General features: G+C 38.1%; 4 protein-coding genes across 5 annotated transcripts in view; 2 read left to right on the forward strand and 2 right to left on the reverse strand.

The window, feature by feature from the left end:
* Positions 1–18,521, reverse strand: part of LOC134654475 (uncharacterized) — a 75,428-nt gene extending 56,907 nt beyond the window's left edge. Inside the window, exons 1-9 of the mRNA XM_063509915.1 lie at positions 18,318–18,521; positions 16,949–17,150; positions 12,096–12,206; positions 10,393–10,470; positions 7,856–7,960; positions 4,772–4,895; positions 2,542–2,702; positions 1,768–1,918; positions 1,228–1,354 (exon numbers count right to left, since the gene is read on the reverse strand). Coding sequence (XP_063365985.1) covers positions 1,228–1,354; positions 1,768–1,918; positions 2,542–2,702; positions 4,772–4,895; positions 7,856–7,960; positions 10,393–10,470; positions 12,096–12,206; positions 16,949–17,150; positions 18,318–18,361 — 1,103 coding nt within the window. The 5' untranslated portion in view covers positions 18,362–18,521. The remainder of the gene's footprint in view (positions 1–1,227; positions 1,355–1,767; positions 1,919–2,541; positions 2,703–4,771; positions 4,896–7,855; positions 7,961–10,392; positions 10,471–12,095; positions 12,207–16,948; positions 17,151–18,317) is intronic.
* LOC134654661 (zinc finger BED domain-containing protein 4-like) overlaps positions 1–24,378 on the forward strand; it is a 1,082,235-nt gene that overhangs the window by 934,455 nt on the left and 123,402 nt on the right. The window lies entirely within an intron of this gene.
* LOC134654657 (uncharacterized) overlaps positions 1–24,378 on the reverse strand; it is a 186,332-nt gene that overhangs the window by 127,269 nt on the left and 34,685 nt on the right. The window lies entirely within an intron of this gene.
* On the forward strand, positions 18,806–23,691 carry LOC134654899 (uncharacterized). Of its 2 annotated transcripts, none has more exons than XM_063510359.1 (4): positions 18,806–18,906; positions 19,338–19,771; positions 20,488–20,707; positions 23,628–23,691. In XM_063510359.1, the coding sequence occupies exons 2-4, from the start codon at positions 19,377–19,379 to the stop codon at positions 23,682–23,684; spliced, it is 672 nt and encodes a 223-aa protein (XP_063366429.1). In that variant the 5' UTR covers positions 18,806–18,906; positions 19,338–19,376; the 3' UTR covers positions 23,685–23,691. The 2 variants fall into 2 exon arrangements, with proteins under 2 accessions (XP_063366429.1, XP_063366428.1); XM_063510358.1 differs by lacking the exon at positions 18,806–18,906 and adding an exon at positions 18,920–19,125.

The following is a 24,378-nucleotide window of genomic DNA, read 5'->3' on the forward strand; positions in this document are numbered from 1 at the left end:
AGTGTTTGATAATTTTGTCGTGTGCGTGTGTAGCGACGCATGCAAAAAATGCATTAGTGTTTACATTATTTGTGTGCGTTCCTCGCCCCCCGCGCCGAAAACGGCAGAATTTTTCACATAGAAATTAGTGCGTGTCACCACTCCATATTGGATTATTCCTCCGAGTTACAATACGTACATTATTGTCGAGGTTGGAAAGTAGGCAATTGCCGGCCGGCTAAGCACTAATTTAAAACGCTATGTTGGTACGTCGGAAATATATTTGACCACCGGTCTGGCCTAGTGGGTAGTGACCCTGCCTGCTAAGCCGATGGTCCTGGGTTCGAATCCCAGTAAGGGCATTTATTTATGTGATGAACACTAATATTTGTTCCGGAGTCATGGATGTTTTTCTATGTATATAAGTATGTATTTATCTATATAAGTATGTATATCGTCGCCTAGCACCCATAGTACAAGCTTTGCTTAGTTTGGGGCTAGGTTGTGATCTGTGTAAGATGTCCCCCAATATTTATTTATTTTATTTATTTATTTTATAATTTGCTATTGCCCGACTTTAAAAAATTTTTACAGGTTTTTTTTTAATTAGCAATGCATAATGTATGTAATCAAGGGTCAAATCTTAAAAAGATAAATGAGACCTACTCCCCATTATTCAATCGAGCTGAAACTTCCCATAAATATTTGAGTTGAGTGACAATTTAATATTATGGTACCATCGAGCTGATCTGATGATGGAGACAGGAGGCGGCCATAGGAACTCTGTGATAAAACAACCCAACCTAATTGTGTTTGGGGTTTTTAGAATTGTCTCGATGATTATTAGTCGCATGTGGAAAGAGAAGTACAGTCAGCGATAAAAGCTTGTACCAAGAATGATTTTTTTAACAAAATTTTTTTAGCACGTTAGCCGCGTAAGCACCGGTGGACTTGGTCACATTTTCTTTAGTGTATGATATCTATTTCAGTTTATTTATAACTAGCGATCCGCCCCGGCTTCGCACGGGTTAACAAATTATACATAAACCTTCCTCTTGAATCACTCTGTCTATTAAAAAAACCGCATCAAAATCCGTTGCGTAGTTTTAAAGATCTAAGCATACATACAGACAGACAGACAGGGAAGCGACTTTGTTTTATACTATGTAGTGATATAACTTATTTTAAAGTTTTACTTACCACTAATAATACCGTTAATATTTTTCTTATACCGTAAATAGTTCTTACCGGTATCCCCGCCAATGTCTTCGATCATTGGAAGCTCTGTGGTAAGGGAACAGGTCGGCTTGCATGCTCACTAGAGTAACTTGCAGCGCGCCGCCGTTAAAGAGGGACGGATGTTCTGAGCGGCCCACTGGAAGGAAAGGGACGACAGTTAACTGGCGCAGTCGGTGCGGTAAAGAGGGCCTTGAAAATAGAGGTCGGGGTTCGTACAATGAAAATCTTGCAACTTGTAACGATGGCATTGTATCAAAGAAATGTTTTTGCCTCAAATTTGACAAGTAACGTAGACAGAGACCAAGTTAAGTTGGCAGCGATTTTACCCCCCCCCCCCCCACTAAATGTGCGGTGGCTCTCGATGGCTCCCGGTCTGAATCTACTCAAAACCAGCTAAGAACCAACTGTGCCAAGTTTCAGCGCATAGTCACAAAATGGTATGTGTCGTGCACTATCAAAACCAGCTACATGTTTATGTTTCCGATTCAGGCCACAAGATGGCAGACCCTCCAACGCGCACGGTCCCTATGGTAAAAGAGTAGTACTTACAGCCGGGATCGTCACACAGATGCAGGTCTACCCGCGGCGCCAGCAGATGGTAGGAGGTTTCTCGAACGTCGTGCTTGGCGAACATTCGCGCGAGGATGTCGTGCTCGCTCGACGACGAGCGGCTGTGGATCTGTTCCAGCGGCTCTTCTACCTGCGGAACAGATTTTAGTGATTATGTTCCGATTGCGGTTCTGACTTCAATTGGGTACTTTTCTACTAGTCAAATCAGCTTCTTTTTTAGAACTGTCAAAACGATTTGCCAATATGGAATTTATATGAAAACGTGTGAAGTGACGTCACGATCGACTCGCCTACTTTTTATATTTCTATCTGATTTATTAAATACAAGTAGAAATTATGTTTAAAAATAACTTATATCTATGTTTTTCTAAGAATTATCTGGTGCTTTATTTATAATTTATTTTGAATACCTACTATCAAATACCCTATTGTGTTGAGTTGCCAAGTGGTCATTCGGCAAAACTAATTAGATAAATTAGGCAAAATAATTTTAGAGATTTAGAGAACCGTTTCGAAATCTGACAGCGATGTTACCATTTTGTAGGCGTTAGTTTAGGGCTCATGTTACGGGCTCTGGCCCCGTAGACAACATGCCAATCGCTAACGCTACGTAGCGAACGAAACGCAACTGTCACTGTCACACTAATATGGAAGTGTGATAGAGAGACACAAAGAGATTCGACGGCGAAGCGCAAGCGATCGTCACCTTGGCTAGGCCGCCTGATCGGATGGCTAGTCTATGTATTACAGTACCTTTCTGGCAGCCTTGGCCCTGGTGGCAGCGGCGGTGGCTCGCTTCACGGGCTCAGCCAAAGCCGCGGCGCAAGCTAACATCGCGCGGAGCTGACCGTCCGTTAGCGCCCACGCCACCGGCTCGGGTCTGATCGCTAGGCGAGAACCGATCACCGCACAATCTGCAGATAAAGAAACGTATCACAGGAGATTGCTTAGAAGCGCTGGTGGCCTAGCGGTAAGAGCGAATTATATATGTAGGGAGTGTCCTACCGACTGCGCCAATTATATATGTAGGGAGTGGCAGCAGCGGAGGAGGTAAATTGATAAGAGGTCTGTACTACAGAATAAGATATATTTGGTGCAAATTACATTAAATTCTTAACTAGGTGTCCAACCTAAACGATTTAGGAGTAACAATTGGCCGCGAGTCAAGGCGGCAAGGTCCTTTTATTAATCACAATGATATTCGGTGTATCGATTTCACAATCACTAAATGCAACGGTGCATCAACTAACTACGTATGCTGGCGATGACGTGGTGTGACGTAGCCTGACGTGAAGGGATGACGTAGCACGGAGGCCTGACGTAGTATGCCGTAGCGTCATACCTGACAAGCGTGCGACTTGCAATCCGGAGGTTGCGGGTTCGAACCCCGGCTCGTACCAATGAGTTTTTCGGAATTTATGTACGAAATATCATTTGATATTTACCAGTCGCTTTTCGGTGAAGGAAAACATCGTGAGGAAACCGGACTAATCCCAATACGGGCCTAGTTTACCCTCTGGGTTGGAAGGTCAGGTGGCAGTCGCTTTCGTAAAAACTAGTGCCCACGCCAATTACTGGGATTAGTTGCCAAGCGGACCCCAGGCTCCCATGAGCCGTGGCAAAAATGCCGGGACAACGCGAGGAAGATGATTACAGGAGATTGCTAATAATAGGGAATATTATGCGAAACTCTGCGTAGGGGGGCGCCACTCCCACAATAAGTCACAATCTAAGGGTCTACCGCAAACGAGAGAGTCGACATTTTGTTATCTAACCTCTCTATCGCTCTTGCATATTCGAGCGATAAAGAGGCAGATAGCCGAGTTTCGATTTCGCGTTTCCCGGTAGCCGGTAGGCCCTTTGTAAACAAACCGCCTTAATGTGTCAATGTCATATTTGATTGTCTGTGAAAACTTGTCAAAAAGCAGTTTAAGGTACAGTATGTATAAGTAACTCTTTGGTTTACTAAAGGCGCTAGTGATGCACTCTGGCAGAAAAACATTGCAGTAATATTCCCTATTTAACTTCTGCATCTCAGGACCACTTGCACCACCCAGGATTAGCCACTAACTCGGAGTTAATGTTAACACAGGGTGAAATTGTACTGGTAACTCCGCGTTTAACCGGTTGACCCCGGGTTAGTGGTTAACCTTGGATGGCGCAAGTGGACCTCAGCTAGCGGTAAACGGATACACTGAATTCAGCGCGCTTTATCAATCACTGGATCGTCAAACATTAGTTCTTGACAAACTAGTTACTCGGTCATGATAGTCGGTAAACAGTCCAGTGTTGTGAATAACGCTTATTTTTAGGCTTAAAGACTCGAGCCCTCAAGACTCTTAAGTCTTGAAGACTCGACTATATTTGAGAATTGTATTTATTTATTTTACGCGTATGGATGTAAGAAATCGTCTTTGCCGCCTTTGAGGCATTAAGCCTCGAGAGTCTTAAGGGTTCGAGTCTTCAAGCCTCGAAATTAGCGTTATTCGCAACACTAGTAAACACTCTTCAGACCAGGGATGTTGCGAACATCCGCATTCGCATCCGCAACCGCGGAACTTCCGCATTATTTTCAACATCCGCATCCGCATCCGCATCCGCATAAAATCGATGCGGATTTAATGCGGATGCGGATGTGGAACAGTTCGGTACAGGAACGTCTTAGCATCGGCGGAAGTGCTAGACTGCTAGGTAATTTAGTAATTAGCCAAAAAAACCTATTAGAAATTAGCAGTCAAGCGTGAGTGGGACTTATTGTACGGAACCCTTGGAACGCGAGTCCGACTCGCACTTGGCCGGTTTTTTGAAATAAAAATTACTAAAATGTAATATTTGACGTTTTTTATGTACCTATCTTGACATCCGCATCCGCATCCGCGGATGTGAGCCTCGAAAAATCCGCATCCGCATCCGCGTCCGCGGATGTCAAAAAATCGGCATCCGCAACATCCCTGCTTCAGACCTTAAATGAAAGACAACTCACCCGCCAGCCTCTTTTTGATCACAATTCGGCAGTGTGTGTTGCCTAGTAACAGTCTCAGTGGTGGTAAATTCGCGGACGCTCCGTGGGGTTTCGCTTCTATCCGAGCGCTCTGCCATTCTAGCTCCTAAAAAATAAAAATAAATCTTATACATACAGGGTTCGAAAGGATAATTATCAATGATAATTATCGTGATTTTTATGCCTGATAATTACCTAACCATTTGAGAATAACCCAATAAAATTTATAAAAAAATAGCAAAACACGCCCCAATTACTTTTTACTAGTGATGTACCGACTATTAATTTGGCCGACTAGCCGACTGGAAGACTAATCGGCGCTCGGATAGCCGATTATGGTTTAAGACATTTATTCTCATAAGAATATACATTATTCACTTAAAATGAGAATTAAAATTTAACTTAATGCTATACAATAACTTGGTGTAGGTATTATTATGTTTTTGCATCTCAAGGAAACACCAGTAAATTAGCATAGTTATTATGTGTATAGGATTAAGGTTGCTATTCGTAGCGTACCCTCGACCGTGCGATGCAAAAACTGTAAATACAATATTAACTAATACTAAGAGTGGGTAGCGTAACAACAACATGCATAACTCTGCGAGTGCAGTAACTTATAATTAATAATTGTATCAATCAATTATCATGCTTTTAATCTAAAAGTACATATGTTATAAGCAATTGCGAGTTTCATTTTCATCATTAGTCGGATAGTTGGCCAGATCATTAGTTTGGTCTAAGTTCAGTTCAAATGCACTAAAAAACAATCGTTTTACCCTTTCGCCGCGCTATTTATCGTATAGTAACGCTAAAAAATTCAATAAAAAAAACCTAAAATCTTAAATCTTAAAATCCTAAGGTAAGGTTTCACACGGCGACCGCACAATCGGACATAAAAAAGCGAATTTAAACTGTTGTGAGACATACTAACATTGAATAATTTAACGGTTTAAAACAAGTGAGTCTTAACCGTTAAATTATAAAAAAGCGACCACAAGGTCAATAAATTTCAAACAAAAGTTTTCGTAAGCACCATAAATAAAAATTTGGGCAAAATAGGTAAAAAGCTTATGAAAATATGTGCTGTTTATTTCTTTTTGCCCTGTTTTTCTGTCACTTATAAAGTGCCGACTAATCGGCCATTTTTGCCGACTAGTCGCCGACTACAAATGAGGCCGAATAGTCGGCTTTCCCGACTAGTCGGCGACTAGTCGGTACATCCCTACTTTTTACTATCAAAGAATTCAAAGTTAATAAATATAGCGCCGTCCATACCTGGGATAATTATCCGATATTTATCGGATAACTATCCAGATAATTATCAAAGACTATAATTATCTGGATAATTTAGAACCCTGTATACATATGTACTAAAATAAAAAAGGCCATTAGAGTCCATCGTAGAGCTTATCCACAGTAACTTGGCAGCGTCTAAGTGTGATATAGTCACTATAACCGTAATATTGTCAAAGGAATTGAACGTTGTTGGTTGTTGGTGGCACCATCACACTCAGTCGCTTGCCAAGTCAGTTTAAAGTTAGCTTATAGTTACTCAATTCTTAGGGCCAGTTGCACCAACCACAGTTAACGGTACTGACTAAGGTCACTCAGCAGTCAACTATGAAACTTCCCATACAATAAAATTTAGCGAACTCTTTAACGGTGCCAAACGGTTTGGTGCAACCGACCCTTCATCATCATATCAGCCTTTTATCGCCCACTGCTGAGCATATAGGCCACTTGTCCCGGTCTTGAGCCAATCTGATCCAGAAGTGACCCGCAATCTTCCGAATATCAATACTCAATATTTTATTGCAATTTCATAAAGTAATTGTACAGGTGGTAAACTTATAAGCTAGGTCTTTGTGAACCCTGTTGGGCACTGCAATATACTATTTACAATTCCAAGGAGAGGAGAATTTGTGATTAATTATCTTAATATAAACAATAATTATAAGCAAATGTAAAAATAAGGATTAAATTTATGTCAAAAATACCAAATCAAGTCTTAACAAAAAAAATCTAAATTTCAATGTATTTGTAATTATAGATATTATTATTATATATAAAAAATTCGCTTAGGGTATAATATGACTTAGCTAATAGCAACTGTTTAATTTTATTTATATATATATTATAATTTTCTTCTTCTTTTATAGAGTCCGGGAGTTTATTATATATTTTAATAGACATTACTAAACCATCCTACCAATGATAGCGGACAGGGTTGACTGTCCCTACTTGTCGCACTGTGAGGGATTGCATTCCCCCATCAGTGTTGTGTTGTTTTAAATGTTTGTACCTACTAACCCCCTAGCTTGTAAGCTCTACTAATAAAAATGTGTCCATGTGTTACACGAAATAAAAATATATTCATATTCATAAAGGGCCCGATGACAGTAGTTTAAGTTTACAAGGTAGTTTACAAGCAGTTATCGTTCACCCAACGAGCCAACGGACGCCAGGCACTCCTTTCGTCTGAAAGCGGCCACCACTCCGTTAACATGTTGGCCCACCTGGCATCACTCTGCCTGGCAACATGTCCCGCCCAGACCAGCTATCATGGTCGCATTTTTATCACCTGTCATGCCATGCGTCACTCGCACTTACATATCCATAAAATAAAATACAAAAAATTAACTTACATAAAATTATTATGGAAAAAGATGTAGGAAGTACTTGATCCCAAAATTGTATAACGAAATACCGTATGATATAAGGGAATGTAAATCATTTAGGATGTTTAAATTTAAAATGAAAATGTTTCTATTAGACAAAATTAAATTAAAGTTACCACCATAAGCAATAAGATGTACCTACTGTTAACAATTGCCTAATTAGCTAAGTTTACCCATCTATGTTTTAAGGGAGTTCCCTCTGCCAACAAACTGCAGTTTGGCAGAAGAAAAAAATATGTATGTTAGGGTTTATTTCATCTGAATAAACGATTTTTGTTTTTTTTTTTATATTTGTTAGAACGTGACAGCCATGGTGACAAATGATAAAGAGCCGGCCATCTGAGTTCTTCGAATCCTCACTAGTAGCTCGAGGCTTTACCGTTACCTTAAATATTAAAAGTTGTCCAGTGTCAGGGTTCTTGATTCTAGTCAGTCTTAGATCTCCCCGCCGACCCTCAGGCGTCCTCGATTCTACCGTCACCCTGGATATCTGAAACAAGGATATTTTTATCAAAATTGCGTTTTTTTATTATACAGGGTGTAATCTAAAACGTGATACAAGATAATCAAACCTGAATCTTTTCATGATTTTGAACAACTTTTACTATGGGGTCAACTTTGTAAATTAACAATAAAAAAAATCTTTGCCATACATTTTTGTCTACCTCTCCTTGACCATTTCTATGGAACAGCTCAATTTTTTTTAATATTACAAAATTGACCCCATAGTAAAAGTTGTTCAAAATCATGAAAAGATTCAGGTTTGATTATCTTGTATCACGTTTTAGATTGCACCCTGTATAAATGGGCTTACTCATGGCCACAGAGTAGCCGAGGCGAAGACGTGGCCTACGATGTAGCAAGCCTGCCCAGAAGGTGCCAGTTCACCCTTGATTTGAAGGTTGCCGGGTTATATGAGCTCGGAAATATAGACGCCGGCAAGGAATTCCATTGCTTGGCAGTGCATTGAAACATCCTTTTCTCAAAAATGGACGGCAAAGTCGACGTTGCCGGTTAAAAAAAAAGCGGCCAAGTGCGAGTCGGACTCGCCCATGAAGGGTTCCGTATTTAGGCGATTTATGACGTATAAAAAAAAACTACTTACTAGATCTCGTTCAAACCAATTTTCGGTGGAAGTTTACATGGTAATGTACATCATATATTTTTTTTAGTTTTATCATTCTCTTATTTTAGAAGTTACAGGGGGGGGGACACACATTTTACCACTTTGGAAGTGTCTCTCGCGCAAACTATTCAGTTTAGAAAAAAATGATATTAGAAACCTCAATATCATTTTTCAAGACCTATCCATAGATACCCCACACGTATGGGTTTGATGAAAAAAAAATTTTTGAGTTTCAGTTCGAAGTATGGGGAACCCCAAAAATTTATTGTTTTATTTCTATTTTTGTGTAAAAATCTTAATGCGGTTCACAGAATACATCTACTTACCAAGTTTCAACAGTATAGTTCTTATAGTTTCGGAGAAAAGTGGCTGTGACATACGGACGGACAGACAGACGGACAGACGGACAGACGGACAGACGGACAGACAGACAGACATGACGAATCTATAAGGGTTCCGTTTTTTGCCATTTGGCTACGGAACCCTAATAGGTCGCGAAGTGCGTAGTTTATGGTCATTCAAAAAATTAAAAAGTTAAAAACATTGCAGTCTTGATTTCGGGACTGCAATGTTGCATACAAATTCCATTATTTAACGAGTTCCAAACTTTTTAAAACTTTAAATGGCCATATCAAATGAAGGCATAGGCCCATTAAACAGCCAAACAGATGATCAGCACTTATTATTATAATGTTGGTACCGCGACTATAGCTGGTCAACCAAATCTTGTCAGTAAAAAAAGGCGCGAAATTCAAATTTTCTATGGGACGATAACCCTTCGTGCCTTCATTTTTCAAATTTGCCGCCTTTTTCTACTGTCAAGATCTGGTTGACCAAGTATATTTAGGTGTCTCAAATAGGTTGGCGTATTTTCAGCAGAAAAATACACTTCTTTTTTTTTAAAGGCGGCAAAGCAAATGTTTTCAATGGTTTTACTTTTTTCTGTGATAATTAGACCGTTGCTCCGGTAAATAATTTTTATTTCTTGCACCATTTTTGAGAAAAGCACTATATATGACTCGGCTGGAAGGCTACTTGCTGGCTTCGGATTAAATTAAACGGACTCCCAAGGTCGTCCGTTTAAAACGAATCCTCAGCCAGCAAGTAGCTACTTCCGAACCTCGACATATATATGTACCTACAGTAAATTGCGTATAACAGTTATGAATGATTCACGGATAGTTTCACTAGACTTATATCACATCCCGGATCCATATCACATCTGGGTTCATATCCCGGTCGATATAAGTCTCGTGAAATTTCGTATATTTTGCTAATATTTTTAAGAAGTTTTACTAATAGTCACTCTAATGAGAAAGAGAGTGAATATTGTAATATTTTGGTGCACATTGGACGAACAATAAAATCAGGACAGTCGCGCAACGGCAACAGCAGATGTAAATAACCGGGCGAGGTGGTCAAAATTATCTTCACAACCTTTGAGGAACGGAATATGACCTGAGGGACGCGACGGTCAGGGCTGTCAGCACCGCTTCTTACTACTTACTTCTTACTTCGACAAGAAAGATGAATAATACCAATTAAACTTGTGTACAGTTCATTTCGCACACCTCGCCCGCTTTACTGCTTATGCTGTTAACTGGACAAAGAGTGTATTTTGATGAGTAGAAGGTACAGTCAGCAGCAGAAGTTGCTCAGCGGGCGAGGTGTCAAAAATTACCTTGACACGCTCTTATTCTCTTAACAATAAAGTCGCGCCAAGATCATTTTGAACACCTCGCCCGCTTAGCAACTTTTGCTGCTGACTGTAGGTACTATACTTGTAACAGCCTTACCTGCACGTTGCTCGTGAACGCGTCACACGCGAAGTCTATTTGCACTTGATTCACAACCACTGAGATTCCGTCTATAACCTACGGAACAAACATTACAATGTACTTTTACAATTAAGTATAAGGTAAGAAATATACAGAAAAACAAACAGATCACGTTTCTTTTAATTCATTGTGCTAATATTGTCTTCGGTTACCGAGATAGTTACTGATGAAATAAAACTATTAAAACGGATTATATCGCGTACCTACATTGAATTTATACTACATCCCAAATGGTGTATGTGGTGTGGGATGTAGTATAAATTCAATATACGCGATATAACTAACTAACTATTACGGCTCAGCGACCCAAAGAGGATCTTGGCATCCGAAACGAGAGAACACCATTTTTCCCGATCCTGCGCCGTTTCCTGCCAATTATCGGCGACCTAAATACAGACACAGGTTACCTAGGCCATATGTTAACTTGTCACTCACGGCAAAAAACGCCTATATTATGTGTATCACAATTTACAACAAATTACCTGATCGTTTTAAAGACATGGATCTTGAGCATTTCAAAGCAAATACAAAAATGTGGCTAGTAGAAAAATGTTTTTACTGCATAAATGATTATTTAAGTTTATCATGAGTGTTCCTAATGTGTAACTAAATATGTATACTGTAAATGTATGTACACCTGAAAAGGTAAAGTTTCGGTGTAACTAAATATGTAATTGTTATATTCCACCTGCAATGTAACCTGATTCTTACATACAATAAAGAACTTGAACTTGAACTTGAAGCTGATGCAGATCCGCTTCCACACTGTCTCCCCAGTCGGTCTTCCCAGGTACACCCTCTTGGCAGCTCGGTCCTCTCCCATTCCCCGCCCATATACGCGGTATAATCCGTTTTAATAGTTTTTCTACTCCCGTACTTTTATTTGTCATTTAAAGGGTCGTGCACACACCTTTAAAACCCTACCTTATAGTTGTCAAGACAAGTCTTTAGTCTATTCCCCAAAAAATAATTTGTGCATACACGCAGTATCTTTTTGGCGATTTTACGATACTTCGTGTAACGACCACTTAAAAAATATTGAATGAAATACAGTGTTGCCAACCTTATTTTAAATGTCATCTCTTACAGACGAGTGAACCATAGACATGTTTTTTTTTATTTCAATCGTTCTTTTCCCGCCCGTACCCTCCATTTTTGCTACTTCTTGAATTAAAAATATTTGTTAAATTTACAATTTTATTTCAAAGTAAGTGCTTGATCGTAGAAAAAGTATTGTATGCAACGTTGTTTAACTGAGTCAAAAAATACTCGTGGCGTCTTTATTAACAATTTTCGGCTTCGCCTCAAATTGTTACTCACGCCACTCGCCTTTTTTGACCTCTCTTAAACAACGGTTGCATAAAATACTATTATTTCATTGTGAAAGTTATAGTCCTCACAAACGGAGTATGGAAACAGTCACGTGACTTTTCGTAGCGTCTCGTACAAGCGTTTAGTATTTGTCGATGCACGATTGTCGTTTTTGTAAGCCACCTGGGGCCCGTTTCTCAAAAGCTTGTAACTTGTAATACAAGCGGATGTCACTATTTGACAGCTTTTGTTAGAAAGGGACTTCCACTTGTCTTACAAGTTACAAGCTTTAGAGAAACTGCCACCAGGCGTATTACAGAGTCCATAATTATGTGGTCGTAGGTACGTACCTTATGAATGTAGCTGTATTTGCCGGCGGCGGGCATAGCACCCGCAGCGCCGGGGTTCACTACTCTGGGTTCCGTACATACTTCTAAGGCTATCCGGACCTCATCTAGTTTCTGCAAAAAAAAAACAATTTTATACTAAAATTACAGTTCGATAGAGCAGATTAGGTAGAGGACTGAGCAGTCCGAACACATTTTATTATCTCTATCAGCACCCTTAGCACGTGATTGGCGCGACAGTATCTCGCGGCGAGATAGACTACCCGTCTTTTTCTAACTCTGTTAATAAATAAAAAAGGGACGGGTGAGAAATTAGAGTGTAACCGCCAAGGGTACTAGAATTAGACCAAGATAAGTCTGCAACGATTTTGATAGCACACCCAGTGCGAGTGTTATTTATACGTCATAACTTATAATTTCATAGAAGTTTGACGTTTAAAATTACACTTTCACCGCTACGTTACACGTCCATCTTTGGGTCACAAACTTACATATGTGTACCAAATTTCAACTTAATTTGTCCAGTAGTTTCGGAGAAAATAGGCTGTGACAGACGGATGGACAGACAGACGAGTGATCCTATTAGCATTTTTCCTTTTGAGGTACGGAACCCTAAAAAGTGATTATCTACATTATTTTAGCGTAGCTTAGCGCATTAGGAACTACATTTGATTATTAGATTCATTCACTCGTATAGTAACGGAAGTACATTTGTATATTTGATTAAATTATAACCACCCTCCAGAAGCCAAAGCGCGCAAGTTGAGAACGAAATAACTTCAGGTTAATTTCTCATCAAATAATGAATCCAGAGTTATATAAATTATGATGCGCTAATAGGGCCCCGGGGAAATCAGGGGTGGGTCAAAGCCCGGTCACATACTGACACATACTCGTACCTATTAAAGGTATATTCGGGTTATTACTGGTAGAGAATTACATAAAGCAGGGGTTCCCAATATTTTTCAGTCCGTTTCCCGTTCCCAATAATTTTCAAATTTAATCTAGGCGCCCTAACCTAATTAGGCTATTCGAAATAGATAGGTACATGGTGACGAGAATTGCCTCACGGCGCCCCTCTTTACTGACTACGGCTCACCAGGACGCCGCAGTTTTTTCTTAAATAAATTACTACATTTCGATTTTCGATAGGTTGTTGGGCAACCAGGAATTTATTCCTGTGTTCCTTCTCGATTTCTCGGGTGTCGTGTGAACTGTGAAAAACCTCACGAAAACCCTGATTTAGTTGGTGCTACTATCATATTCATATTTTATTGATAAAACTAATTACACGTTACTGTAGGTCTTAGTCTAGTAATTTTTCTTTCGTTTACGACTTCTATTTAAGTTTATAAAAATCAACTATACACAAGTGCATGCGCGTCGGCTGTATAAATATTTGTCGGTACGCCTACTAGAAGCTTCTGGCGACCAGAGGGCTGGCCGGTGTTTCGCATGGCGAATAAGTATCGCCATTCAGCGGGAAATACGGCTAGCTTTCTGGACTCTATGCCCGTTGACGGCGATCTGGGTCAAATGTTTTACCTTTAGGTTTTTTTTATACCCAGTAAGAATAACTGTACCTACAGAAAGATAATTCACACTCGAGGGGTAAAGAGGGAAGGTTTCATGAATTCATGATAATACATTTGGCATTCATGTATATGCAGGTAATATAACACAACATCGCTCGTATAATCATAGCACTCACAGCTCTAGTGCAAACAAGCGGTAACATGGTTAGCATTAGCATTCAATGTTTATTTTAAGCCGAGTTTGCATAGAATTAGCCGCACGGGACGGAATGAATTTATGATTCTATTACAGCGTTTTATGGAATATATTAGGGTTCGGATTTATTAACATTTTAGGTACCTACTTCATTTACCACAAGCTACTAAATAACTAACTTTTTTATGTAACACATTTGTTATAATTAAATTAAAACTTTGCACTTAATTACCACAACGAACTATGTAACATCATTAACATAATAATATCTAGATATCGACGAACTGGGCATGTTCAATTTTAAAAGGACTTATAATTGTTTGTAAAATGTGTTAGTAGGCCCTTTTGTAAGGTGCACGCCAAAGTTTATCAACGCAATATTAATGCAGTATATTGGTTTGTATTTGTTCTATCGAGGCTAATGGCTTTTATGAGTAGAGGCATACATTTCTGTACGGCTAGAGAGAGTTTGAGGACTATAGGTACCTATCGGTGGACCGTATAGTTTACGAATTGTTAGTAAACAATATGGATGATGGTATGACGTCAGCCCTCATACCTATTAATTGCAATGGTGTTTTAAAAATTTAGATCTTTTGCAAAATTCTTTTATTCTTAAATTTAGAATGGCTTGAGACCACTGCGATTACTGCGTATATGTTGTTAGCACGGCAGACATGAGAAGCCGAAGTATAAATAATCTCAAAATTTTAATATCATACCAAAAACTACACATACGTCCAGTTTTCAGTAGTCCAATCCAAATGATATTTGATATTTCGTATTCATTTTTTGATTGTTGAGCAATAGCTAAACAATACCCCTAAATATAGGGTTCTAGCTAAATTGGGCATTCCATAACGCAAGTATTGTACAACCAATTTGGCTAGGACCCTAAATGGCATAACAATCGCGGAGCGAGTTATAATAATTTACACGTGGTACATAAGTTCCACACAACATATTCTCCTACACTGTAAACAGGTAGAAGTACACAGGAACCAATACCTAGGGACTCCGTGCACACTGAAGGAGGCAGTTAGCAACCTGAAGATACTGCTAGGTTTCATGGAGGAGCTGGGGTGGCTAGAGTAGAGCTACCTCGTTTTTCTCGCAAAACAGCCACAATGGTTGTCGACTTGCGGAAAATGCCCCGTAAAACTAAGTTCCACGTACGAAGTGACAAAGGTATCAAATTCCTAGACGCCATTGCCACCTAACTACGCCTACCGGGTGTCAAGACCAAGCTACGTTTTCAAAGGACGAAGCCCTACCTAAATATAGCCAACCTTTAACGGTTCACTGGACCGTTATCAGATGAATAATTATCATACATAGTTTAGTATCTTGATGTAGATAACTATTCTAAAAATACTCGCGCGCCTCCACAAGTAATTTGAATACGAATAAATAGTGTACGGAATATATAGTCCCGGTTCAAACTCAGACCCTCCAATCTTCTCTCTTGCCAACCAGCCAAACAAAAACATCCTCGCCAGGCCACAAAAAAATATTTATATAAAGGTGTACCACGATCCCGACTATCGGGTTTTCCGGCCTGGGAACGAAATCATAAAATACCCGATAGTCGGGTTTTCGTCACTGAATGTTTTAAAATGGCGAAGAACACGAAAAATATCGTAAAAATCATTTTCGAATAGGTAATTATGTAACTTGTAGACAATACCATATTGTTATGTTAATAACTGCAAAACACATACATATGTATTTGTATATATAATTATTTCAACACGTTTGACACGTTTTCGTTTAAAGATAACTCCTAATCTACATATAATGAACGGCATACACTAATAATTAGTCACGGTCATAAATTTGATACACTATTGTAATGAATATAAATTAAAATGAATAAAAAAAATCTACCCCATTTTCAACCTCTTAGGGATTGAAATTCCAGAAATCGTTTCTTACGTGGTTATCACACTGATGCGAAATCGCACGTCGCTCCGGTGTATGAGCGTGACAACGCTATTGCGCGTATACAGCGATTTCTCGCTCGCACATCGGAGGAACGTGCAAAATTCGCATTCAATATGAAGACCGCCGTATTTGAGTCACATGCATAAACTTACAGCTAAGGATGCCAAGGCGCGGCTTAGTGGAATTCTACCACTTTTGAAGATCACCTACATGTTTGAAATTGCAATGTGTAGAGGTGCGTAACCTGTCTGTGACTGTTTTATATGTTTAAAATTTGTGACTAATGTATACTTATCAATATACTACTATTGAAATCACTACATAGTATAAATAAAACAAAGTCGCTTCCCGCTGTCTGTCTGTCCCTATGTATGCTTAGAGTGTATAGAGTGATTCAAGAAGAAGGTTTATGTATAATTTGTTAACCCGTGCGAAGCCGGGGCGGGTCGCTAGTTTAATATAAAATGAATTATTCATTTAACTGAATCTGATAAAACATAAATTAATTTGATTTAAAACTACACAAACAACGTTCAAACTTAAGAGTGATTTTTCAACACCTAACAAACTAAATATTTTTACTGTGTGATAATCTGATAATCATACTTGCAACTATAATCAAGCTTTGGCCAAGTGTTAAAGAGATTTAAACTTTATAATCACGAGGCAAAGTCGCTATTACGTCAGCACGTCACGTCGAGCTAGAAACGTGGTCTGAATAGTGATTGTTAGCGTCACTCAAGGCATTGTCTTAGGACCAATACTATAAAGTTTTCCAGATCATAAAATGCTAGGATGAGAAGTAATAAAGACGTTTTATTATTAGACTAGACGATAGCTGGCTAAATTTGATAGGTTTCGATCGGTTCAGATCAGAAGGGTACTTATGTGATCATCATATCTAGGTTTACCAAATTTGAATTCTCATAATATCAGTGGTATCAAAAATTCGGGAATCCAAATTTTCCTGAATTTGAAAAAAAAACACAAAAAGGTCTACTTTGTCGGAGACGTAACGCGTAGATATAGGAGCTATAATATTGACATCTTAGCTTTATCAGAAAAGCGTCATATACCAGACACACATACCTAGCAAATTAAATAAAAAATTGTAAAAAAAAAAATTTTCATAATCTCGCAAAAAACATTTCACTGTGGAATATTACAACTGTATGACTCACCAACACAATAGGCACCGTCTTTAGCTTCGTCCATTGTATCCGGAAGGTAGCTTTGTTGCAGGATGCTGATGTCAGTCGGAGCCATCCTGGCAACTCCAGCAAGTCTGTCAGCAGATCCTCGTCGAGGGTCAGGTCTTGCAGCTCTCCGGAGCCTCGGAGTGCTGATAGGGATATCTGCTCGGGTGATAGATTCTTTGTAAACCTGTAGAAAAAAAAACATTTGATTTTAATTTTTAACACATTCAGTCATAATGTTATCTAAACCACGTATTGTTATCGTTAAAGTGATTACTTCAGCTATAGTATTAAACAAAAACAGAAAATTAATAACAATAAAACTTAACATATAATTGTATTGTGTATTAGCACATACACAAAATTTATTAAAATTGGGTTAACATCTCAGTTGTAAAAAAATTAACATATTATCAAAAAAAGCCTGGACAACTTTAATTCAATTTAGTCTGCATTGTGAATAATTCATAATCAGTTTAAATATTTCAACAATTATGAAAAAAACTTGGCTAACATTCAAGGTATTTTCTTGTAAACAATTTTGCAGTCTGCACTTTATAAAAAAATCAAAAACATGCCGTTCCAAAAGCGGCATTATACTGTGTCAATAAGATAAGAATTACTTTGAAGTACATTTTGCACTGAGACTCATGTGTGCTCAGTCAAGGTTACGTGCCTTGAACATAATTGGTTGATTCATGTTATGCTCTTATTTTATAAATTGAAGTTGCATTGTTGTATGATGCATAACATGAATGATTTATAATTGTAGTACATGTAGTATAATATGATGCACAAGGTGGTTGTGGTTTTATACAAAATGAAAATATTTATTAACATTTTCTTCAAATCACCTGGAAGGCTTAAGTATGAGAAATTTCATTAGTAAATTGAAAATCACGCACAAAATTAAAAAAATGTCTTATTAGAAACCCTTAAAATCCAATCAAAATTGTGTAACATAAAATCAACAAAAGAAATTGCAATGTAAAGATGAGTAAGTATATGTTATTATGAAATTATAGCCGCTATTTCTGAGTCTTAATATAATACTTACTATGATGTTGTTTTTCAAGTATCATGACTAGTTGTTATTATTTTAAGACTGGCAGACTATGGGTTTCCCCACAACACCTATACTCAACACACCTACACAGGTATAAGAACTGTTAAGTCTACCGAATAATAGGCTAGTTTTATCTATTACAGAGCTTAAAATAGAACAGTAAAGCTCTTAAGACATTTTCATAAACAACAGCATGAAACTACAGCATTCCTATCACTGATACATTTTAATTCAATTATTATCAACGATGTTTAGCTTGTTTTAACAGTCAAATAAACATGTACGTACCTTGAGAGATGTTTCAATAATTGGTTCTTTATTATAGTAACCATTTCTATAACTAAATTATAAACTTCTAACTAATCTCAAAGGATATTATCAAAAAATCATTATTGTAGAACAGAATCTGTACGACCTTTTCTTTTGTGTGAAATGTCAATGTCAAAAGCATTCAGGAGCGTTTTTTCACGACCAACTACCGGTCTTTTTCCAATTCATGTATTGCATATAATTGCAACTTTTGTTCTAAATTGATGTTAGAACTGTTAGAAGTGATTCCATAATTATAATTAGCTACCTACCAAAAGTAATAAAGTTCCAGGAACTAGATCGACAACCATTTCTAGAAGTGAAGCTGAAAGTGCAATTTTGTAATAAACAATAACGTGTAACGGAACGTTTCAGTAGTTGTCATTTCATTCCAAAGAAACGGCGCGAGGCGCGATTTTTGTTTGCTTGTTGTCAAGTGCAATTATTGATTTTTTGACTACAAACATTTTATAAGATATTAATTGTAGTAATTCTGTAAATCTGAGCTGGGGACCAAATATACGATAGCGTCATACTGTCTGGCAGTTAATAGCCAAAAATTAGACCTGTAAGCTTCTTAAAACAAAAATATTGTGTCAAGTTAATTAGTTGTCACATTTCGACGTATTCCACTCTTTTGTACTATTTAACTGATAATGTTTTATGCTTCTCTAGTTCCTACACTCGTATATTTGTATCCAGTTGTTTTTTAGAATAAACTTAGTACTTATACCTACAGTGGCTAGTTTTTATAGTTGGTGCAGTAACTTTATGCAATCAGTATTAAGTAAGTAGCACTTCTTTCTTCTTGTACTATCTACGTATTTACGATGTATTTACAGTTAATGTAGGCCTCACAAATCAGTCTAAAGAATATGCAAACAAATGGTGAATTACTATGTAAAAATCACTTATATGTAAATAAAAGTATGTAGTCAACAAGCTAAGCTTTAGGTACCTTTATTTTTAAAACTGTATTTAGTATTTTTTCTTTTTTAGCCACTGGCCAGTATTTGCACGCTTCCTAGAACAGCACAGATGGAGAAAAACAAAAACTTTGTAGACACAGAGTATTCGTCGGGTGATTCTAAAATGATCAAATCCAAACAGAAGTTCACGGAAGAAAACAACAACGAGGTAGATGAGTTGACGAAGGATTTCTCGGAGATGGGTTGTATCCCGGACAAGCAGCCATCTAACATTTGTATCGAGACATGTGTATATGAATCTTCCGGAGACGAGGCTAATGAGAATGAAGCGGATGGTTACTCGGATGAGTTTGAGGAGGATAAGAGTGATGAAGAGTTGAACTTGGAGCCGGTGTCTCCGAAGAGCAGTAATAGTAATGAGTTGGCGATGAAGCTCACTAATAGCCGGTCCTCCATGTCTAGTAAGCCGCCGGCTACAGTGTCTGGTCGATCTACTAGTACTGGGTAAGTGTGGAAAGGGCTTATCCCTAAAACTGCGAATGCCTAGGGCAGTGTGATATGTCTCTTTCTATAAAACAATCAAGTGATAGGCGAAAAGGATTCATTTAAAAAAATGTGATAAAAGTCTTTGTTAAGTTGAAATAATAATAATATATCTCGCTTGGTCTGTTTGTTTTTTGACATCAATTTAATTAACATAAAATTATATTTAAATAAGGATAATAACTGGGTACTTACTGTAGTTACTTTCATAATCACTGCTAACAAGTCTAGACTAGTTTTTACTTTGATATATTGATTCAACAAATTATAAAAAAATATGCATAAAGAAGATAAAATTATGTACAGTGATTATATTTTACTTGGATGGACGTACAAAAGTTATAGCATTTCAAGTTTGGCCCTGCAATTTCAAATAATGATAATTTTAACATCTTGTTACCCATTTGCTTTAGAAGGTACAGTCAGCAGCAGAAGTTGCTAAACGGACGAGGTGTTCATAATTACCTTGACACGCTGTTATTCTCTTACCAATAAAGTCGCGTCAAGATCATTTTGAACACCTGACCCACTTATCAACTTTTGCTGCTGACTATTGGTATAGTCAGCAGCAAAAGTTGATTAGAGCAGCTAAATTGAATTTAGCTAGAACCCTAAATGGCATCACAATCACGGAGCGTGTACAATGTAAACTAAACCCTACCCCCTTACCATTACAGCTCACAATTCTACCCAACCACCCGGCGGGTGAACATGTCTTTCTCCAACGATCGACTCCGCGAGATTGAGCGCCACAACCACATCCTACTAAACAAAATAATGACGGCTAGAAACAGGACCAAGTCTTCCATACCTGCAGCCGAGCCCCCGAGGAGACCATTGCCCCCTGCGGCTGTGCAGCGGAAGCAGATGCAAAAGAAAATCAACCATGACAATTTGGTAATTCTATCTATCTATCTATTAAGCCCTTTTGTTCTGAGTTAGAGTATGTCTCTAAGCTCTTTCCATTGGGGTCTGTCGTGGGCCACTCTTCTCCATTTCGGGCCCGCTGTGAGATTGAGTTCATCCTCCCATCTTGTTCGAGGTTTCTTCTGACTCCGTGTGTAACCTCTTGGGTACCAATCCGTTACGATCTTACTCCATTTTTCCTGCTTGTCTCTCAACATGTGGCCAGTCCATCTCCACTTCTGCTGGTCTATTTTAGTGAGTATGTCGGTCACTTTTGTTTTTTGTCTCAGGTCTTCATTTCTCATTTTGTCTAGTCTGCGTGTTCCCGTCATACTTCGTTCCATATTTGGTAATTATTATTTATTTATCGTATGGCATATCTATACATGTCACTGCGTTATAAATTTAAAATTTAAAGCTAGAGTTCTTAAAATAATCCACGGCTTTCCCAGTCAAGGCCTTGAGCTCTTCAATGTTGCCACCGAATTTGGTGTTGGGGCATTCTAGCACCATGTGACGGATTGTTTGTTCCGGTTTTCCACATCCGCATGCCGCCGACTCACACAATCCCCATTTGTTCCTGTGGTATGCGGAGTTGGCCACGTCAGTTCTGAAGCGGTTCAGCAGGCACCAGACACGTCGTTGGGTAGTGAATAGAGTTTGTTTTGACAAATATTCATTACCCATTATAGGTCAAATTGTGGTAAAATCCGTCGCAAGCAATCGCGCCAGCTAGCGGACGACCTTACAATATCTATATAATATAGACCATGAGAATAGAGTTTATTTTGTTAAGCATTCCCGAAGCTACATTCTAACGGATTTCCTAAGTGAAATTTTAGCATAATTCTCTACAGTCGCCATCAGATATATCAGAGCGGCCAAGGTGCTCACAAATATCTGAGCACGCCTCAATTGTCAAAGCGTTAGAATGCTTGTTCAGATATTGTTAACACCTTTGGCGGTCCGATATATCTGATGGCTACTGTAGGTACTACGTAGTAGCCAAGATGATCAGTTGAATCAGTGATAGAAAATAACAATCTAAACTTAAATAATGTGTGGCAATCATTGATATAGTATAAAGAACTGGATACCCAATCAGCCGCCAAAAATGGCCCCACAAAAGTGATGTCAAAACAGATCATGCATTACTTTTTCGTTTAGTCTTGTTTGAAACGCTCAAATGTGAAGTTGTCAACAATTACGAAATGTGTCGTTAAAATATGTAAAAATAACAATGATAAAACAAGGAAAAAGGATGGAATGTATTTCTTTCGGTTAGTTCTTTGGATAGCATTACATAATTTATGTAATCTGGTGGTAATTTTATGGTTTTGAATAAATTAATTTGTTAGTACCAAAGAAGGGATGTTAAGGAACAAAAATCTAATGAGTCGATGTGAGGTCAATATTTTTTTATATTTTTATATGGAATTCATAAGAAATAATATTATGTTTAAATTCAAGATTTCCAAGAAAACCTATGCGACGTGCAAAGTGGACTGCTATTTAATTATAGCAAGAGATAGGGGTGATGCAGTTTTAAACAAGGCAAAACGGCACTTGTGTGTTCGGCCCATTTCCCTGTTTCCGACATATACACCACCAATAAGGGCTTATATCGACTAACTGTAAATGCTAAACATGTCGGAACACAGTGACAACCACAGGATTTTTTTTATAAAGTATAGGTAGACTATAAAAAAAATCCAATCAGTATCTAAATGTCCCCGTGCACCTGCGCTATGAGTAAATGTAGATCTTAAATACACAGTTATTTAATAAGTAGAATTTATTTCAAGGAAATTAGTATTTAAAGACGTATACTTACGAATTAAAAATTTAATTTGTTTGAATTTGAACCACGAATTAATTTTATTTGAGCTCCCGATTAAATTAAATTTGTTTTATTTATTACTTCAATTGGTTTTCCTGTACAGTAATACATATTAAAGTGTACCAAAGTGACTCCATTCGTTAATTATTCTCGTTTGACGTTGTTTGACGTAAATACGTTACGTTTAGTGCCATCGGACTAAATTTTTTAACAGTGTTGGTACTTATGTTTGCAAATTTGACACTTAATGCTTACGACATTAAGCTCTTTTCTGTACGAAACATTTATCTCGACTCAAAATTTACGTAAGCGTTTTTATCATCATTGCAAATGGTGCGAAACGTCATTTGGGATCCACATTTCTTGACGTTTTTGTTCTGCTTTGTGTGTCTATTTCTTTTATATTAAGTCAGTGGTGGCAATAGTCACCTCACGTGATATTTCGTAGCATCTAACAGATCTATCATCCCCATACATTTTTTCTTTCGTTTGGCGTTTGTCAATGTCATCTTGGCTAGCCCCTGTTATTAAATAGTGACGCCTAGTAATTTCTTCTTAGCATCGAATTTATTTTATTTATTGCTAATAAAAAATGGCAGGCGTTGTTATCATAAACAAGATTGTGTTTAGTTAGTTAGGTTATATTATATATGATACTAGCGACTCGCCCCGGCTTCGCACGGGTTAACAAATTATACATAAACCTTCCTCTTGAATCACTCTATCTATTAAAAAAATATGGTTGTCTGTAAACTCGGTTTACGGACGATAATTTTGCGTGATAACGTCATAAGTAAACATTGATGATAAATGCCATACTTTTATTTATGAATTGAATTGAATTATCATCGTCATTCACAATGTGCCCGTAACGTTGCCATGGAGATCTGTCCACAACGTTACCATGGAGATTTGTCCACAACGTGACACTTTCGTGCATGCTACCGGTGTTCATCGATTTATAAGACGTTATCACATCAACAACCGCATCAAAATCCGTTGCGTAGTTTTCAAGATCTAAGCATACATACTACAGACTTGTTTTATACTATGTAGTGATTTCCATTACAGATTCTGCTGAAGAAGATCCAACGCGCCAAGTCTTCGGCGTTGGGCGCGCGCCGTTGATGGCGGCCAATTTCGCAAATTGCGGGGATCTTTCTCTTTTACTCTAATGTTGGCGTAATTAGAGTCGCAGCGAAAAATTCCCGTAATTCGCGAAATTCGGTTTTTGCGGTAGCTCTGTATGGACACTTTGTGGATAAAATATTTCTTAAAGTATTCATGCAATTTGGTAGCTCGCTGTACTTAATACTTTTACATTTATTATACTTACTTATTTGTACAATACGTGTTTTATTTACGTTCCGATTTTATTCAAATTCCTATGAAAATGTGAGGTTGACATGGTGTTACGCTCCAACCAAGGTCAGCTTGATCTCGGACCGTCAGAAACTTGGTTACCAGCACTATAGTAGGTACAGTCAGCGTCGATAGTTGCGGATGAAACAACGCGTCAAAAGTATCTGATATTCCGGATAACTTTTCCAAATATAAGGTAAACGTACTGGTGCTCGACGCGGTCTCAGTAGGTACATGTCATCTTGAAACTTAAGTTATTGTCAATAGAGGTGACAGTAGGGTGGTCTATTGGGCATTAGTAGGTATGTCGAGCACGAGTACGTTTACCTTAGATAAATCTCTAAAAGTCTCGTTGAAAAGTACTTATTACCTTTTGCGGTGTTCATTTTATTGTTCTACATTACAGAACCATCACTTTTTGTTAAGCTGTTTCAGAATACCTTTGGCGCGTTGTTTAAAT

This window comes from Cydia amplana, chromosome 15 (assembly GCF_948474715.1).
Source record: "Cydia amplana chromosome 15, ilCydAmpl1.1, whole genome shotgun sequence".
NCBI lineage: Eukaryota > Metazoa > Arthropoda > Insecta > Lepidoptera > Tortricidae > Cydia > Cydia amplana.